The sequence below is a fragment of the Dicentrarchus labrax genome, unplaced genomic scaffold (genome assembly GCF_905237075.1).
Source record: "Dicentrarchus labrax unplaced genomic scaffold, dlabrax2021, whole genome shotgun sequence".
In the NCBI taxonomy this organism is placed as follows: domain Eukaryota; kingdom Metazoa; phylum Chordata; class Actinopteri; family Moronidae; genus Dicentrarchus; species Dicentrarchus labrax.
In genome coordinates, this window is record NW_026136714.1 from 26,685,043 (window position 1) to 26,702,993 (window position 17,951).

The window sequence follows — 17,951 nt, forward strand, 5'->3', positions numbered from 1 at the left end:
CTCTTGTCTGAACCATTTCTGTGACAGCTATTTTCATTTATTATTATTATTATTATTATTATTATTATTATTATTATTATTATTATTTCAGGGGTTTTCATTTTTAAATGTAAAACTTTTAAACCATTAGTTTATATCACTGTGAAGATCACATTGTACAGTTTTACAGCAATAAGTTGTTAATGGAGAATACTGTAGGAACTGTAAAATAACAGTATAATTGCAACCAAAGAGCTGTAATGTTTATTTTCCATACAGCACAGTACTGTAATATTTTTACAGTACTAAACTGTTGTTGTAGATCACAGTAGGTACACTGTAGAATAACAGTTTCAAGCTGGCAACTGTAGCTGCCAGTAGTTTACTGTAATTTAACAGGAAATTTTGTTACAATGTATGTTTTAATGTTCTCATTAAAGGATGCCTATTTAATATACTGTTGGGCAGTTACTGAAAAAGAGTAATTAGCCAATTACAGCCCAAGTAATTAGTAACTAGGGAAAGACATTTTTGCGTTACTTTTAAATTATTGCTTTTATTCTCTCTTTTATTCAGCTATAATATTTTAGTGTTGGCAGAATAAAATGAAATAATGTCTCAGACATTTCACAGTAAGTTCTTATCACAATAGGCCTAATGTACGGATGCCGAGAATGACCATACTTACATACAATTTTTGAGAAAACGAGATAATTTATCATGAGAAAACATTTTCTCTTCTTCTCTTACGTTCTTCATCCTTTGTAAACTTAACAGTAATTCAAATCAACTGAACTTCACTCACCAACTGGAGACTTCATCTTTAATAATGGTAGACTGGTAGAAACCTCGTAAGTTAAATACAGATACCTGGAGATGCTTTTCAGTCGGGTGGATGTGCAATGCTAAACAAAAGGTGCTCAACCTTAAATGTGTAAACAAAATACTGCTCCCTTATCTCTGGCCAGTGAGCTACAACATTCCTAGCCCTCAAACCAATGATTGCTCCTCAAGAGGAGCCGCTTTTCCAACTTTTGACCTGATAACCTCTTTGGGGAGATAATCTGAATCTTTGTGGCACTGGACGGGGCTGCATTTTTCTTTAAGAAATAGCCAATTTTCTTTATTTATTACTGGAAATTGATTGTCTATTCCTGTTGCTCCTGATCTGAGGTACTTGTCTACATCAGTTTCAGCAGTGGTATGTGTGTCTTCCTCATCCTCTTCAAAGAACTCCCCCTCTGTGGGTGGAACCCGGGCACTTTGTTGTCTGGGGTTTATCTGGTTGCGGCTCATGTTCTTTTTTTGATATCCTCAAGGAATGTAGGACCAATAGTTTATTCAAAATTTGCATGGTGGGTATTGGGAGTTTGTTTAGGAAAAAACGAACTTATAGGGGTTACAAAAGTCCTAGATTGGTATGGACAAACTGCTGTCCATACTGGACAGCCCCCACCACACTCTGCACAACACCTTCACCAGGCAGAGGAGTGTGTTCAGTGGCAGACTGCTGTCCCAATCCAGCTCCACCAACATACTTAAAAACTCTTTCGTCCCCCTGGCCATCAGACTGTACAACAGCTCTTAGTCAAGGCAGGGAGGACAATATAGACAATGGACAATTTCCTCCTCCATTTGCACTGTTTTCCTGAACATTCTTTAATTCACTGTAATTTTTGACTCCATCTGCACTACCTCTGCTAAATGCTGTGACTTTCATTCATTGGTCGACAACCTAATTTTAATTGCACATAGTTTACATTTATCCGCAGTTCTATTTCATATTTTTATAAAAGCTATTTTATTTATACTTTTACTTTTTGTATAGTTTTCTATTTGTATAGAAATAGGTTAATTTAATTTAATAATTTTAATGTATGTTTAATGTAGGTCTAATGTATGTTTGTATGCTGCTACTGGATACTTGAATTTCCCTCAGGGTAAATAAAGTATCTATCTATCTATCTATAGATAGACTTAGGTTTAAGCTCAGTCCTAGAATGGTAGTTCAGTATGGATTAATTCCCCTCCCTTTAGTTTAGGGATTGGTGAGGCTAACACTGGGTTCAAATACCGAAGAAAAGTCACAAATAAGGGGTTATGGTTATGGGTGAGGGATATGCATTTAATCACAGCCAGTATTTTTATATGTAAGAACAGGTGTATGTTTATCAATTCCATTTTTTTTGTTTTGAGGAAATCAATTGTGTAGCGAAAAAAAATTATAAATATATTTTTCTAAACTTTTGTAAAGGCAAAAGTTAGTGAACACTGAGTGGAATGGCTTCAAACAAACATCTTTTCTCAAATCTAGAGAACAAGAATTATAGGCCAGGACATCTCTTGCAGCTCTACAGTACTTCATTTTACATTTTATGTTGGAAAAATTGCAACTTCTGCTATTTGGATATTGCAATTGACCATACTGTAATATTGGTAATATTGTGATTAATTGTGCAGCCCTACTCTCAGCATGATTGACCTGTATGGGCCCACTTTGGTAGGTTGAAACTGAATTGGTTTGATCTGTTACATTCAGTGCTGCCAAATTTCTTCCCTAAAGATTTCTCAATTCATTGGTTAATTTTACTAACAATTTGGTGCCTACACAATTGCTTTCCTCAAAAAAGGTATATGGAATTGATAAACATACACCTGTTATTTCATATAAAAATACTGGTTCTGATTAAATAAAGTAAGAATGGTAAAACAACAGAAAACTCCAAAATGGTTTACATACTTTCTAGCATATCTGTATATACATATACTGTATATAAACCAGTGGTGGCCATTAGTAAAATTACTCTGCACATAATTAATCAGCCAGTAGAGAGCAATGCTGCCTAGCTTATGGACATAAACCTGCTGCTACAGAGTGAACACGCTTCACTACTGTTGGCTAGTTTATACATTTTTATACATTCATCCAGCAGATGGTGTTGTTTGTCTCGGAAGGACATCATACACCCAACCATTGGCTGTCCAGCTCCCCCTATATTCCATTCCATGTGCTGCAGCCTGAGGTTGTTGTCTCTATTTACAGGTATTTTGCCAATTAGTTGTCTCAGGACTACAGGCTCAACTGTTGACATAGGTTGCACATCTTTGATGACATATCTGGCATTCAGTCTTTAACTTCTGCCTGGCTAACAGGCTGTGCAGACAAATTCATGGGTTTAACCTCCAGCTTTGGCTGTTTGGATGCAATGGCTCCTCCTTGGTCAGTGGAGCTAGCACAGGGGTCTTTTGGGTGTTTTTTATCAGTGGTTCCCAAACTGGAGGTCAGGACCCCCACTAGGGGATGTCAACGTTTCACGGGGGTGTCACGAGGCCTTCTTAAATTTAAGGGGTATAAAAAACTTCAATAAATATACACAGTAGGCGTATATCTCAGCGTTTTGCTGATTTCTGTTAAGAAAAAACTAAATGATTTTTCTTTTCTTTTTTAAAGTTCAGATTATTATTTAAGATCTAAAGGTTGAAGACCTGAACACAATTTTCAACAATGTACAACCTTGTCCTACAGTAGAAGTACACAGTTAAAACAATCAAAGAGCTAATAGAACAGTGAGAAGAAAACACTGAAATTGTCTATTAAGTGTGTATGATTGTTAAATTGTATAAAAAGTTTCTCAAAATATCAGTAAAACTCATCTCCAATACATTATTCACAGGAAATAATCTGCTGAAAATGAATTAAAATTGTTCATTTTACACAACCTTCGTACAGTTATTGTGTTCACTGTTTGGGTTCATTGTACAGTTGATCTGTTGTTCTCTATTGATATTGTTATACATCAAATATAATATGAAATATCCATAAAACATGTCACATAGTCAGGGGGTGTCGGTTTACTCAAAGCAAGCTCAAATTTCCTGAACTGTTGGCTATTGTGTGCAGTCTAATGCTGATTCATTGATTGCTCTGCTGTGGGTGGGTGACGTTAGATCATAACCCCGAATATCCAGGGAATAGGCATAGACTGTATAAAAAATGGAAATAGCTTCCGGACCTGAAAAGTTAAACCAATTTGGAAGTACCTATTAGGGCAGTAAACTGTTTCCTAATGAGTTTATAGTCTCAATCTTTAGTTTTAGTCTTCTTCCATACAGCATGATGTTCATTTAGTAAATGATGGTCCCATTTAGAGTAAAATAGACAATAAAGCAGGGTATGCTTTAGGGCTACCTTGTGATTGACATGTTGGTACCATGGCGACCGGTCAATCAGATATGCATTGCTACACCTGTTTGCTGCAGTCACTGGGGCAAACAAAGCTAGATTACATCATGACGTCTGACTGATGATGTGAGCTGTTTATTGAACATATTTTGAAGAAAAGTAAAGGCAACTGTGAAAGGTCCAGTGTGTAGGACTTCGTGATATCTAGCGGTGTAGTCGCAGATCACAACTAACTCGTTTTACCTTCCCTTTCCAAGCACAATGGAGAAACTATGGTGGCTGCAAAAACACTTGAACTCTGCGTCTGTAGATAAAAAAACAGCTCTCAAATGTCCATCATACATACACCCGGATCAACTACTTTCTTCTAGATAATAGGCTATTGGCAAATGTTACCTCTTGCTCATATCATAGCATCAGGTTGCCCCAATAAGTCCATTAAAACGCTCCAATTAATTCAAAACGCTGCAGCACGAGTACTGACAGGAACTAGAAAAAGAGATCACATCTCTCCTGTACTAGCTTCTCTGCACTGGCTCCCTGTAAAATTTAGAACAGAATTTTAAATCTTCCTCCTCACCTACAAAGCTCTTTATGGTCAGGCCCCTTCATATCTTAAAGAGCTCATAGTACCCTATTACCCCTCTAGAACACTACGTACTCTGAATGCTGGGCTACTTGTGGTTCCTATAGTCTCTAAAAGTAGAACAGGAGCCAGAGCCTTCAGTTACCAAGCTCCTCTCCTGTCTTGGGCGGCTGTGGCTCAGAGGCAGAGCGGGTCGTGCTTTAATTGGAAGGTTGTGGGTTCGATCCCCAGCTCCTGGTGCCACATGTCAAAGTATCCTTGAGCAAGATACTGAACCCCAAATTGCTCCCGATGCCATGCATCGGTGTATGAATGTTAGCTTCTGATTCACTGAGTGAATGTGTGTGTGTAAAAGTGCTTTGAGTGGTCGGAAGACTAGAAAGGCGCTGTACAGGTCCATTTACCATTTGTCACTATTTAGCTGGAGGAAGTTGTTAGCTATCCAATTTCTGATGTCTTCAAGACAGACCAGAAAAGATTGTATGGAGTCCCTAGATTTTAGAGGCAAGTATAGCTGTGAGTCATCCGCATAGAGGTGAAAAGAGATGTTATGCTTTCTTATAATGTCACCCAATGGGAGCATATACAGGCCTGAGGGACCCCATATGAGACGGGATGATGAGGAGAACTGACCAATAGACACAGAGAAGGTCCTATGTTTGAGATAGGAGCAGAACCTATCTCAAACATAGTCTCCCTAATGCCCACCTGCTGATCAAGGCGAGTGAGGAGGATGTTGTGATCAACGGTGTCGAAGGCGGCACTAAGATCCAGTAATATGAGGATGGCATTATCACCTGAGTCTAGTGTGAGAAGCAAATCATTAGTTACTTTAAGCAGGGCTGTTTCAGTGCTATGAAGGGGTCTGAAACCTGACTGAAAAGGTTCTAGTAGATTGTGAGTGGTCAGAAAAGGAATCAGCTGTGACAGAACAGCTTTTTCCAGAACTTTAGTAATAAAACGAAGCTTGGAGATGGGGCGGTAGTTTTTTAGGCAGTTGGCATCAAGGTTGTGTTTTTTAAGCAAGGATGGAGGAATGGATGGAATAGCATCATGGGGTGATGTAGTAGGTTTCATGTGCGATACTAAGTCCCTCAATTCACTGAAAGTGATGGGCTGAAATTGGTTAAAAATAGCTGATACACCTGAGCAATCAGGCGGAGTAACAGATGAGTTGGGGGTAAAGAATGATCTAATTTTCTCAATTTTGTTGGTAAAAAACTTGAGAAATTTCTCACAGGTATCAGTGGATACATCAGCAACTGGGGAATTTGGGGGTTTGATAACAGAGTTTATAGTACTAAATTAAATTTTGGGTCTGTTTAAGTGTTTTCTGATCAAATCAGAAAGATGCTTTGCTCTAGCTTTTTTTACTGCTGCCTGGAAGGAAGCTAATGCAGATTTAAAAATTTCAAAGGAGACAGTGAGATGATCCTTTTTACATTTCCTTTCAGCTTTACAACAGGCCTGCCTGAGAGAGCGTGTGGCCTCATCTAACCAATATTGAGATTTTAGTTTTGGGTGGGTGTATGTGGGAGGAGCTACGGAGTCAAGTATGGAAGAGCAAGATGAGTGGAAAAGGGTAACTAGTTCATCTGGGCTAGAGGAGGATGATGCCGCTGTTGCAACGGTAGATGCAACAGTTTTACTCAGAAAGCTATTAGAAAACTGAGCTGCGGTAAGAAAGTGTATGTGGCGGGAGTAACGGCCCTGAGTTCTGGCAGTTTGCAGGGAACTGGAGAGGGTGATGTCAAATATAATAGGCTTATGATCAGAGAAAGTGGCATCCTCAATCACAATATTATCAACGGTAAAACCATAAGATAAAATGAGATCAAGTATGTGTCGTAGCATTATTTATATGTTGTGTAAGGCCAAGGGCATCTATTACACCACAGAATTCGGTAACCATCGGTCTATCTGGACAGCAGATGTGGATATTGAAGTCACCAAGTATAAGGACACGATCATGTAGTGACACAAAATGGGAGAGAAAGTCAGAGAATTCAGTTATAAAGTCTTTGTCAGGCTTAGGGGGCCTACAGATCAGTACACAAACCAATGGGGATATTGCAGATTCTACAATTACGCATTGCAGTTCGAAGGTGGAAAAACTCCCTTGCAGAAAGTGTCCGTAATTTAAAGTTATTCCTAAAAACAAGAGCCACACCAACTCCTCTTCCGACGCACTTCGGCGTGCTAATGAATGAGCAGTTGATTGGGCAGAGTTCACCAAAAACAGAAGACTGGCCAACGCCAGCGCCAATCCATGTCTCGGTTAAAAACAAGAAATCCAGATTGTGACGAGAGAAAAAGTCATTTAGAACGAAGGTCTTATTAGACACAGACCTGCTGTTGACCAGGGCCACTTTCACATTGGAGTGAACCGCAGCCTGGGGGCATCAAGAGTATTCCAAAGGGCGGATGTTCAGGGAATTTACCCCACCGCTATGGATACGCAGTCTCGGTCGAGCAGGGCTAACAGGCGTTTGGGGTCGATGCAGGGTGATGGATACATGGCAGGAGTACCTTAGATCCCATGAATGACGAGCCAGGTAGAGATCTTTCCGACCAAGATGGGCTGCAGGGAGCTGGCAGGCCCCTAGTTGTGCGGGAGAAACACTCGCTCCTCTCCTGATCTTCATCTCTGTGTTTGCTTCAGCGCCTCCGACGCTTGCAGCTTGCAAGAGATGCAGCAAAGTAGCCGAAGGGCACACTCCGCGGTGGGGTAGATAAACAGAGGGTGACATCCGTCGTAAGGGACAGGAGACCCACTAGTATGGGTCACCAGTGCGTTTCTGAGATGCAGCAAAGTCTGCTGATCATAGGTCCATGTAGCAGCAACAGAACAGCGCCAACATAGCATGAGTGCCAATACAGACAAACGTAGCACAAAACGGACAGGAAAGAGTTGACGGAGCTGACGGCAAGCCAACAAACACACTGGCGCCATCTTGCTCCTGCCACTCTCGCCAAACTCTATTCCCACCCTCTAGTCTCAGTAATTACTAATGGACAGCAATCTGAATACTTCCCTCTTGGCAGGGGCACACGCCAGGGCTGCATCTTATCCCGTTTACTTTTCGCCGTTGCCATCGAGCCTCTAGCCATCGCTCTTAGACAATCCAATGACTTCCCGGGCATAGAACGAGGGGGCCTTACACACAAATTGTCTCTACATGCTGATGACATTATTTTGTACGTCTCAGACCCATTAAAATCTGTTCCTGCCATTCTCAGCACCCTGACTCAATTTGTGGAAATTTTCAGGATACAAAATCAATTTTGAAAAAAGCTAAATGTTTCCTCCTAACCAGCACGCTACCCAAATCTCTGCATTAAATTTCCATTTAGAACTGTTAGAAAGAGCTTTAAATACCTAGGAGTCAAGATCACACCCGCTTTCTCCTCCCTCTTTACTAAGAACTTTGCCGTTTTATTTGAAAAATCTAAGAAACACATGATCAGATGGCTGAATCTCCCTCTGTCCATAACTGGCCGGATATAATCTCGTTAAAATGATTGTACTACCTACATTTATTTACCTCTTTCAAAACATTCCAATCTTGATTAAAAAACAATTCTTTAATTCATTGCACAGCAGCATATTATCGTTTATCTGGACCGGCAAACCACAAGACCTAAAAAGCTAGCTGGCCTGGCCCTACCTAATTTTACTCATTACTACTGGGCATGCAATATAAAAGTTATGTTACATTGGATGGAAAGAGACCAGGGTGATAGATGTGAGGCCTGGGTGCAAATGGAAAAAGCCTGTAGTCCGTTTAGCCTAAGCTCTGTACTATGTGCCCCGATGCCCCCTCCCCCAAACCAATTTCTCTCCAACCTATATGTGAATGGCAAACTTGGATCATTCGCACAACTCTCAGTACTATTTAATTTACCAAAGTGTCCCTTTTTAAAGTATCTCCAGCTTAGTCTTTGTCCAGAAAAAGTATCACTTCATTTCCAGACCTTCCACTGGATAATATGATAGATGATATTCTTTCATTGTCTCCATATCGTAAAGGCGTATTTCCACTCTTTACAATAATATATGTGATATCATTCCTCACTCACTGCAAGATCATGGAAATCATGGGAGAATGACCTTGGAGAGGCGATAACAAATGATCAATGGGAGACAGTGCTTAAACTGATACATTCCTCTTCCCCTTGTGCTCGACACAGCTTAATACAACTCAAAGTTGTTTTGAAAGCACACTTGACCAAGGCAAGACTGGCGAAAATTTTCCCTGATGTGAATCCTTTATGTGCTCGCTGTAAAGGCCAACCAGCAAATCACATACACATGTTCTGGCCCTGCCCCAAACTCAGCACATTTTGGGTCAACATCTTTACAGCCTACAGTAAAATGTTCCAAAAAGATGTTACTCTGAACCCCATATGTGCACTATTTGGATTCACCCCTGAAACCTGCTCCCTCAAAGGCAAAGCTGGGTACCTGGTTAGCTCAGTCGGTAGATCTGGCGACCCATATATGCAGCGGGCCCGGGTTCAAATCAGACCCTTTGCTGCGTGTTGGACCCCTTTCCTAGAGTATTATGAGGACTTACAAATACCATTAAATGAGATACCAATATCAGAGTGAGAGTTTTTTTTGTTTTGTTTTTGCTGTTGTTTATTTATTCTGAGGTTTGTTTTGTTTTGTTGTTGTTACTTTCATTATCATTGAATGATTCTGCATTTGCTATTGCAATCCTTCTGGCATCCTGAATTGAACAAACCCAATTGACACTCATTCTTGCACTGATTCGAACACTAAGGGGACAAGTGGGGATGGTTGGGAGGGTCTGGGAGGGGGGTGAACTGGTTATAGTTTCACAATTATAATCACTTGATTGATGCAGCTACCATCTTTTTACCTTTTCTGTGAATACTCTTACTTTCAACATATGCTGCAAATGAATGTACGAAACTAATGGAAAATCACAAAAATTGTTGAATGAAAAAAAAAAACAGCTCATTCTAAGGTAACAAAACCAATTTTTATATTCAGGTGATTATACACTAATGAAAACATACCTATGAATATTATATTCCCTTTCTGCCATTAGATCCCCCTAAATGTTACACACTAGACCTTTAAATATACACATTTGATAATATCTGAAAGGAATTTAACAGTTAAAGCGACTGTATGTGATATTTTTCTGTTATAATAAGTGTTAAATAGCTCTACATTCTGACTGCCATCACTGATATAGAGTGTTACCTCAGTAACATGGGTCTCCCAGTCCCTCCTTCCTGCATTAAAGAGAATACATTTTCCGGTATCGACTTTATCCAATCAGGAGAGAGATCCTCAAGTGCAGCAGAATTCCACGTGGTGTAGTGTGGAGGGGAGAAGGCACTGCCAACTGCAAGAACGTAGAGGAAGTTAACCGTAATCCTGATTTCACTTGCAGCACCTTTAACATCACATTTGTGTTTCCTGCAATTGTAACCAACAAGATAAGTTTAACATCAACCGAGGATGCAAAGGGCTATGGCCAGAAAAGTTGACAAGAGACTTTGTCATTTTCTAACTAAATCCAATTCAGATCTCTGAGTACCACAGGAACATGGTACCAGCACCAGTAACTGTTCTGTTTAACACATTCTTGGGTGGTTGCTCTCCTCTGGGTTTCCTCTTTGTAGTACTGTAATGAAACGCCTACGCCACACACCTTTTCTTTTCCATGTGGCACACCCTGCAGAGCTTGCATAACCTGTCTGGAATGCGGTAGAATGGGAGGTAACATACACAAAGGCAAAGCTAATTTCAGACGCACTGTATGGGAAGACAAATTGTGTGAACCATTATCTTTGTTTTACGGTTTAGTCCAACGAAGAAGCCAAGGTAAGAACTACCTGAATATGGTTATGTATGATTTAGCATTTCGTTCGTGTTTTGTTTGTCTGTACCTGTTCTAAACATACTATACAAGAATCAGCTAGAATAACATATACAGATATCTGAGATTGATGTAAAAAAAAAAACTGTAGTTCTACGAGACGACGAGATGTATGTTGGTTTGGTTCATCTCTGTTTACTGAGTTCACAAACACAATGTTCACATCCAGAGGGATGCTATTGTTTCCAGACTTACCATATAGTTTAATTTAGGAAAACAAGACATTGAATATGTACATATAACAATAAATACTGACTGAAACAATATAACCAAATACATCAATACATAATAGTGTTAGTCAAAGGGGATATATTCTGCATTTGGAGATTTTCATTTATGTTTTTGGATGTACACATTAAACATTGTCAAAGTTGTAAACTTGAGATGAACGCAAAAACTCAGTTCTGAACTCAACCCTCTTCCATGTGACATGATATTCCACTTGTTCCGGATGTCCATAATAAACGTGCTTCCACTCCAGGTTAAGCGTGCCTGGGAGCCCCTGAGCACGCCCTTACAGTAGAGTCTGTGAGGCATCTGCACCATGAGCAGCCACAGTGTCAGGAAGAAAGTGTGTCTGTTAGTGCCTGGGCTTTTGGCTATTTTTTCTTTAGCCACAGGGTCTTTTTCAGTGGGAAAGTGAGAAATACACAACTATATGATATTGTAATTTATTCCTATGCATGCTGCTCATGTATTCTCAGTCAATATAATAATGATTGTACAGTCATATGCATTTATGTTTGGCCACCTCGTGACACATAACACATTTTGGTGATTTTTTTTATTGAAGCTGAAGATTTTGGAATGGACCTTACAGACCCCTGACTTAAATATCATGAAAATCTGTGGGTAGATCTTAAAAGAGCTGTGCATGCAAGACACAGAACTAGAAGCCCACCTAAGGGTATTTTAGTTTTTGGTTTAAAGTCTGTTGCCATTCATAAGCAAACTAAAAGCTTCACTGTATTGTGTTTATGGTTATTACACTTAAATTCAAAGCTCCTCCTAAACCTAGAGTAAGGTGTACTTACCCAGGAGTGGGTTACAACTAGTACAAAGAGGAACTATTAAATAGGAGACGAATGTTGCACTCCTAGTGGACCCCACAATACTTTTGTGACACTGTACATTGACATCAGGACCTTAAGCTTAGTAGTACTCCTCAAATTTTAAAGATTTCTTCTCTTGGCATTAGGGCTGTAAAATCTAGCAATATGTATCACAATATAGGGGTTACGATTCAATATATTACTCTATACTGTCGGTCGACCTATTAATCAGGACAATTAGCTTGCATTTTGAGATAATCATCATCAGGCCATGTCTTTGCTCACAAGGCCGATAAATTAAAAAGGTCTACAGGCAGCATTGTCAGTGTGACTGCTGTGGAAGAATATTAGCTTTGTGAGTTTTGGGAAGGTAGTAAAAAAGTTAGTTTTGAGCCCTGTACTATAACTCTGATTCATGCTACTGTAAATATATACCTGGATTTCCGATAGAACAGAATAGAATTATACTTTTCTTTGTTTTAATATCAATATTATATATCGGCCATCAGCAGCCCTGCTCTCTAAATATCAGCATCGGCCACAAAAAAATCCTATCAATTTTGCAATCTTTGTAATTTTAGGAAAACATGTCATAGAACCCACCACCATATGCATAAAATTGAATGTGGTTGATGGTATGAACACAAAAATCAATACAGTGTTTTTTAGAATCAATACAATATTACAAAAGAAAATATTGTGATACTCAAGTGTATTGGATCCCCTACTCGGCATATGACCATATACTTTAGAAAAGCCTATGTATGTGCTATATTACAGCTGAATGTAATTCTTTAAGTTGTGAAACTGATTTCCGCCTGGTGTCACAGATGGCGCGGAGAAAAGCTACTGGCACTTCTAGAGCTACGAGGCGGAGACACTGGTGGCATTTGAGACAGCGATGGAGGATGCTAGGGGTGTTTGAGATCAACGCAGAACATGAGTTCTACCATCTAACAGCCATGATAAAAGAGGGCATGCATGCTTCCATTCAGACCACTATGGACACACCAGACGAAGTGAAGAATATTCTGATTATAGGCCACTCAACATGAAACACTGAAGACATACATTCACTCAGTAACACTTTGTTTTTGCACAGGATACACTCACAGCTGAACATTTCAAGGCAGAGGAAACTAAAAGCCATGAGGCAAGTGATGGTGTTCTCACCTGAAATCTTTTTCTATTTTAGAAACAGCAATTTCTAAACCTTTACCTTGCTATCTTGCATAATGCTGTCCATTCTGATTACCTATTCAAAGTTCCTTTCCATTTTTTGTCACATTAACTGAAACTTTCACTGTATCCTGAAAGCAGAATAGATAATCTGTGAAACAATCAGGTTCCTCTGGCTCCTCCTAGTGCTCCTAATGGCATTTGCAAGAATCCACCAGGCCTGAATAAAAACAACCAATCAGAGCTGAGAATGATGATTGTTGAGTCTCATTCCCAGGATGTCAAATACACTAGACACTTTGGGACCCTGGGAGAATCAACAACCAACTATCTTCAAGCCACAAACCCAAAGCGTCTTTATATCTGTCTCTGCTCTGATTGGTTGTTTTTGTCCAGGCCTGGTGGATTCTTGTTAATGCCATGGGGAGTGCTAGAACAAACCAGAGGAACTTGATTTTTTCACATATTATTTGTCTCATGTACTACTGTGAGAACACAGTGAAACGTTCAGCCAATATGACAAAAAGTTATTTTATAATTGTTACCTACTGCAGCTTTAAAGCAAGCAAATTTAATCCTTGCCTTCCAGGGGTTTGAGATGCAGACATTTGCAGCACCAGTGTTTGCCAAACTGAGGCGTTCACTGGACATCACAGAGGAGGAATACATGAACTCCCTCTGCTCAGGCGGGTGCTACCTCCAGTTTGTTAGCAACTCCAAGAGCAAGGCAGATTTCTTTGTCACGTAAGCATAATCCTTTGTGACACACATGGACCTTCCATCGACTAAATCTTTACCTTATCTCATCCTAACTCTAATTTCAAACACCCAAACTGTCCTCACCCTGATAAATCTGTTCTTGTTTTCAGGAATGACAAGAGGTTCTTCCTAAAGACCCAGAGCAAGCGCGAGGTCAAGTTTCTCCTGTCCAATCTGCAGGCATACATGGACCACTTGGAGAAATACCCTCATTCACTGATAGTAAGGTTTCTAGGTAAGTCTGATAAAGGTGGTTTTTCTTTTACTTTTCTGCCAATTTTAAAGGTTCAGAGACCTTGACTGTCTAGTGAAGCATCACTGCAGCTGCAGACGCACAGCTCATGCAAAGTTCGAAATACATTGAAACCTCTTCACATCAGGAAACATATACTGTTAAAGGAATGAAACATTTTTCAAACTGATACTTCTGGGGTAACTCAAAGGTCCAGTCTGTAGGATTTACTTTCTGCTACAGTGGCTGCGAAATGTGAAAAATGCAAAGGGCTCTTTCTAGAGCTAGGGTTTGATTTGTCCGTTCCTATATACTTATGAATATTATATTCCATTTCTGACAATAGATCATATTGATAATTACACACTGGACCTTTAAGCTTCAAAGACTAATGTCAACCTGTTGATGTGTCCGTTTCTATAAAAAGCGACAATGCGGGGTGGACAGTAGCTGAACTGGTAGAGCAGTCCTTACCGTAGCAGCCCAGGTTGGATTCCAACCTGCAGCCCTTTGTGCATGTTGTCCCCACTCTCTCTGTCCCTCCTTTCCTGTCTATCTTCACCTATCCTATCAAAATAAAGGCATAAAAGCCCCAAAAATATATTTATAGTTACAATTTATAGCAGAGGTTAAAAAGAGTCATATTAATAATATACATCCTTCTTTCCACTTCCCAGGTGTCCACAGGATTGTTATTCCGAATGAGACAAAGGTATTTTATCAACATGATAACCATTATATCCACTTTACTCTAACTGTACCAGTACTTACATTATTACGTAATTTTGTATCTGCACTCCAGAAGTACTTCATCGTGATGCAGAGTGTGTTTTACCCTGATGAGAGGATCAATATTAGGTACGGAATCTATGTTTTTCCCATGTTTAGTTGTGTAGATTTCTGATATAGTTTATGGTGGTATGAAAGCTGTGATGTCTCTGTCGCACAGATTCGACATTAAAGGCTGTGAGGTGGGCAGATGGACCAACCCTGACACCGGTGGGAAACAAATTATAAAAGTGCTGAAGGACAATAACTTCGAAGGGCAGCACATTGCATTAGGTAAGCCTCCTCTCCTCAGCACTTACTTCAAGGTTCCTCTATTTGTGCCCATAGGTAGATTTGGTTTGCTTAAAAGACAAGACGTTCCTCTTGACAAAAATATAAAAACAAAAGAAATCAGATAATAGGCAAGCATGATACAAACACGACACAAACATGATACAAACACGATAATGATAAAGCTAAAAGTGCTCTAAAAATCAGGACTTACAAAGAGAGATCAATTAAAAAAACACTAAAATAAATAAGGTAAAAAAGGTAAATGCAGGTTAAAATAAGAAAAACTGTGCATGGTTTTGTCAATGTGGATAACACTACTTATTTCTGTAGTCAAACGACTGACGCTGTTGAGCAATGCAAGTTCATTGTTTCAGCAGAAGCATACTAAACGGAAAGGTTTGTGTGGTTGCTGCAGATCAAGAGAAATCGTGGTTTGCCCATCAAGTGAAAATGGATGCTGCCTTCCTTCAAGAGCTCAATGTGCTGGACTACAGTCTCCTGCTGGCACATCAACCTCTGCACCAAGATGAGCTTGATGGGAAACATTCTTTGGCAAACCTTGTTATGCGCACCACAAAGTAGGTTTCATATAGCTTTAAGCAAGAGCAAAACCAACTGCTGTGCAAATGTGTCTTCTTTTTTATCTAAGTTGATCCAGTGAACTCTAGAAAGAAGCAACCTTGAACACCCCTGTGACTCATTTCTATGGGTTCTTTTCTGTCTTTCCCATAGGTCTCTGGACTTGGATGACAGTCCCACAGGGTCAGACCCCCCCACCATTCCATTACTGGAAGGGACCACGGGTGAGGTGGACTGTGGGTCGGGCAAGCCACAGGCAGCAGCTGAGGGCTCAGGTGAAGGGATCCCCCTCCAAGAGATAAACTGCCGTGCAAAAGATACCAGGACTGACTCAGAACTGCAGGAATTCCACGAGCATCATCGTAGGCTACTGCCCAACTGCAAAAATGCTATCCATGTTATAGACGGGCTAGAGCGTCGCTACTTTGTGGGAATTATAGACATTTTCACCGTCTACGGTTGGAAGAAAAGACTGGAGAACCTGTGGAAAAGCCTCCGCTTCCCAGGCAGGGCCTTTTCCACAGTCAACCCTGCCAAATATTCACACAGGTTCTGTCAGTGGATACAGGACCACACTCAGTGACAAAAAACATTCATCCCAGTGTCCACCAGATGGGGCTGTGTTGCCAGAGATCTGCTGTCATGCCAGGTGTGTTTTTGCAGGAGCAGCTTTTGAATGTATATAATAACCAACATCTATTGACAGTGGACATAAGTTGCATTTGATTTGTTATGGACTCTTCACATACATACAGGAAAAACAGTTTTGCTTCCTTGTTTCTGTCAACCTCCTACTCATATACTGTACATACAAAATAGAGTTACGGTCTCATCAAAACAAATTCACTACATCACCAAAACGTTGATGCTTTTGAAACATGTTTAGTGGACATGTGAACCCCGGTGATGGAGCAGTGGTTCAATCAGAGCACGACACAGCAGCAGCCAGACATATGAGTGGGAATGTAGCCAATAAGTGTTGGTGCTGATAGAGAATGTCTTTATGTATAGAGACAAATGCCAGGGGTGCCAGGGTACTGTAATAATGATGCAAATAACTGATAGGAATATGTAAAAACTTTGCAGTGATATGTGTAGATTGTGGAGGTGGAAGCTCCCACCATGGTCTGCATTTCCACCTGCTCAGACAATCAAGTCTTTCATTTATGTTGAGTCATGTATATCATTCTATGTTGTGCAGTGTGAAATGCACAACAACACATTAAATGTCCAGTGTGTAATATATAATATTCATAGGTGTGTTTTCATGTATAATCACGTGAATAGCGTAATCGTTATTCCAAATAATAATAAAATAAAAATCAGGTTCCTCTGGCTCATTCTAGTGTTCCAAATGGCATTTGCAAGAAAGACCATGCCTGAACAAAATCAGCCAATCAGAGCCAAGTTGATTGTTGAGTCTCATTTCCAAGTCATCACATACTGAAGCCCTCAATTTAAATACCTTTAAAAGAGCCAATACAACCAGCAGTTTCCCAGTTTCCCCAGTTGCCGAAAATGACTAGATTTCACTGCTGAGAGTAATATTTCACAGTTTATAGCTCAAGAAAATTACTTTTTTGTTTGAAAGATCAGGTGGAAAAGTTCTATCCTTTTTAAAAGATTGTATCTGCTCAAACAAAGTAGGAGCTCGGTAAAAAAAAAAAAAACCTCCATGTAGGCATGTCGTTCGCCCTCTCTCTCCCCCGTCTCTCTCCCCGCTTTCCCGTCTATCCTCACCTGTCCAATCAAAAAATAAAAGCATAAAAAGCAACCCAAAAATGCATTAAAAAAAGCTTAGATTAAAAAAAAGGGTCAACAGAGTGTGTGTGTGTGTGTGTGTGTGTGTGTGTGTGTGTGTGTGTGTGTGTGTGTGTGTTTCTGAGAGAGACAAAGACCAGGAGTTTGTGAGTTAGGTAGTGAATAAAAAGAAATGAGTCTATTAGAAAAAAGCCCACAGTTTTTATTTTTTGTAAAATTCAAATGTTTTAATAAATGAGTGTATGTTGAAGTATATGAGATGTTTTGGTTTTCACTGTGGTATCCAATTGGGAATCAAAAATCATGGAATGTCACTATTATTGGTATCGACTACTAAAATTCTTGTATTGGGACACACCTACTACAAAGGGAAGAATAAATGCAGTTAAAAGGGAGGCCATAGAAGATTGTTATAGATTGTATAGAGCTGATCCATACACAGCCATTATTCAGTCTGTTGTCTTCACATTGGATCGGCCAACTTACAGGACAGGAACAGACTACAGCGGACAGTCAGGACTGCAGAGAGGATCATTGGTGCCAACCTGCCCTCAATTCAGGACTTACACATATCCAGAGTCAGGAAACATCACTGCAGATCCAGCTCACCCTGGACACAACCTGTTCCAACTCCTCCCCTCTGGTAGGTGCTACAGAGCAC

General features: G+C 40.0%; 1 protein-coding gene across 1 annotated transcript; it reads left to right on the forward strand.

The window, feature by feature from the left end:
* Positions 1-10,459: 10,459 nt before the first annotated feature.
* LOC127375923 (phosphatidylinositol 4-phosphate 5-kinase-like protein 1) lies at positions 10,460-17,543 on the forward strand. Its single transcript, XM_051422346.1, has 10 exons — positions 10,460-10,611; positions 12,549-12,737; positions 12,821-12,871; positions 13,487-13,641; positions 13,767-13,891; positions 14,566-14,600; positions 14,691-14,746; positions 14,838-14,950; positions 15,366-15,528; positions 15,683-17,543. Exons 2-10 carry the CDS (start codon positions 12,549-12,551, stop codon positions 16,110-16,112), a joined length of 1,317 nt encoding a protein of 438 aa, XP_051278306.1. The 5' UTR covers positions 10,460-10,611; the 3' UTR covers positions 16,113-17,543.
* Positions 17,544-17,951: the final 408 nt, after the last annotated feature.